The sequence below is a fragment of the Emiliania huxleyi genome (assembly GCF_000372725.1).
Source record: "Emiliania huxleyi CCMP1516 unplaced genomic scaffold EMIHUscaffold_1154, whole genome shotgun sequence".
NCBI classification, from domain to species: Eukaryota; Haptophyta; order Isochrysidales; family Noelaerhabdaceae; genus Emiliania; species Emiliania huxleyi.
This window is the reverse complement of record NW_005201475.1, coordinates 1-1,929: the sequence shown is the minus strand read 5'-3', so window position 1 is coordinate 1,929 and position 1,929 is coordinate 1. Positions and strand designations below refer to the sequence as shown.

Sequence of the window (1,929 nt, the reverse complement as noted above, 5' to 3'; positions counted from 1 at the left end):
GCGCGAGCTACCGCTTTTTGCCGCTGCCATTTTCCTGGCTCATCTGCGGTGAGGCCTCAACGATACTCCTCAACGTCCGGTGGGGCCTTCTCGCATCGGGCCGCGCCGAAACAACTGCGATGCGCGTGGTCGAACCAGCCTTTGCCCTCCTGTTTGCCCTAGCGCGCGTCATCGGCTACGGTGCGGGCCTGGCGCACCTCTGGTTCCACCGCGAGCGGGTGGGGGAGGGCGTGCCCTCCGGCGTCGTGCGGTCACTGTTGCTGCTACTTCTCGCTGGCTACGCGCTCAACCTCAGCTGGATGCGGAAGATCGTCGCCATGGGGAGGAGCAGGAAACGCCGAGCGTAGTCCTCTCGAGGATAGGCCATGGACGGCGAGGGGATGACGGCAGACGGGCGGAGGAGGGCGAGGGCGGAGGTGTTTGCGGTGGCGCTCACCCGCGAGCATGTCGATCGCGACGCGGCCAGACACGAGCGACTTTGCGGCGGTAACGTACATGTTACCCGGTCCGACGACGGCATCGCACGCGCCGATCGGGCCCGCGCCGTACGCCAGCGCCGCGATCGCCTGCGCCCCTCCCACCGGGATCAGCTGGTCTGCCTCGGCGATGTAGGCGGCGGCGAGCGTCACCGCTGTCGGCCGCGGAGAGGCGACGCAGACGCGCGCGCAGCCGGCGACCCGTGCGGTGACGGCGGTCATCAGGACTGTCGACGGCAGCGGGTACCGTCCGCCGGGCGCGTAGCAGCCCGCGTTCTCCACCGGCGCCAGCGTGTGCCCTGCCTCTCCTCCCGGGATTGGCACGGAGATCTCCGAGGCGGAGGAGCGCTGCGAGCGAGCAAAGTGGCGGATCCGCTGGGCGGTGCGCGCGAGGCAGTTGCGCTCCTCCTGCGAGATGGACTCCCACGCCGCCTTGAGCTCGACCTCGCGCCGGTACACCAGGGCATCGCCCGGGCTGAGCTCGCCAAAGCGCTCGGCAAAGCGGCGCAGCGCTGGTTCACCCTCGGAGCGGACCGCCTCCACAATGGGCTCCGCGGCCGCGCGCGCCTTGGGCTCGACTGGATCGCGGCGGACAGCCGGCACTTCGTCTGGGCGCAGCCGACGGAGCGATGCGAAGGACATCGTCGGAGATAACCCAGTGTGCAACGTGCCGATCGGAAAAAATATCCGCCCTCACTCCCTCCTTGCCGACAAGCCCTGAGTCGCCTCTCAGCCAGCGGGGCGGCTGGCCGACGCCCAGAGAGGCGAACCCTCGTGGCCGCAGCGGGCGGCCGCTCGAGCGGCGCGACGACGAGCGGCGCTCGCGGCCCAGCGACGCCCTGCAGCAAGACATGTACAGCGCCATCGTCGACGACCCGTCGGTACACCCGGCGACGCGTGCGCACTTCCGCGCGGCGAAGCAGCTCGGGGCGGGCGCGGTGCTAGGCATCGACGCCATCGAGGACGCCGTCGAGTTGCCGGACGAGGCATTCCTTCACGAGATGCAGGGCTACCTCAACCACCCCAGAGGCGCCATCACCCTCGCGACGCGGTGCACCGGCGAGAGCGAGAGGACGAAGTGCATCTACCACGCGTCGAAGCTGCGCGAGTGCCCGCCGTGCGCCGTCGGCGCCGCCAAGGAGCGGCACATGCTCACGCGCTACGAACACTTCAACGGCACGCACTGGGATGGGTGCAGATACGGCGGCCACGTCGGCGCTGGACACACCTCGATCAACACCCACGTCATCTCCATCGCCCGCGCCCTCGGCGCGGCGGGGAGCCTCCAGGAGGTGAAGCTCGGGCCCAGAGACCCCAACCGAGCCGTGGGTGAGTGATCTGTGAGTGGCTCGGGTTACACCAATCCTCGCTACCCAACGCGGCCAAAGGATATCCACCTCGAGAAAGAAAGAAAGAAAGAAAACACACAACCCAACAACAAAAACCCTGTCTG

General features: G+C 68.5%; 1 protein-coding gene across 1 annotated transcript in view; it reads right to left on the bottom strand.

Moving 5' to 3' along the window:
* EMIHUDRAFT_122172 (histidinol dehydrogenase) overlaps positions 1-1,118 on the bottom strand; it is a gene marked incomplete at both ends in the record, with an annotated part of 2,478 nt that extends 1,360 nt beyond the window's left edge. The window contains one exon of the mRNA XM_005791080.1: positions 437-1,118. Within this exon, the coding sequence (XP_005791137.1) occupies positions 437-1,118 (682 nt within the window). The remainder of the gene's footprint in view (positions 1-436) is intronic.
* Positions 1,119-1,929: the final 811 nt, after the last annotated feature.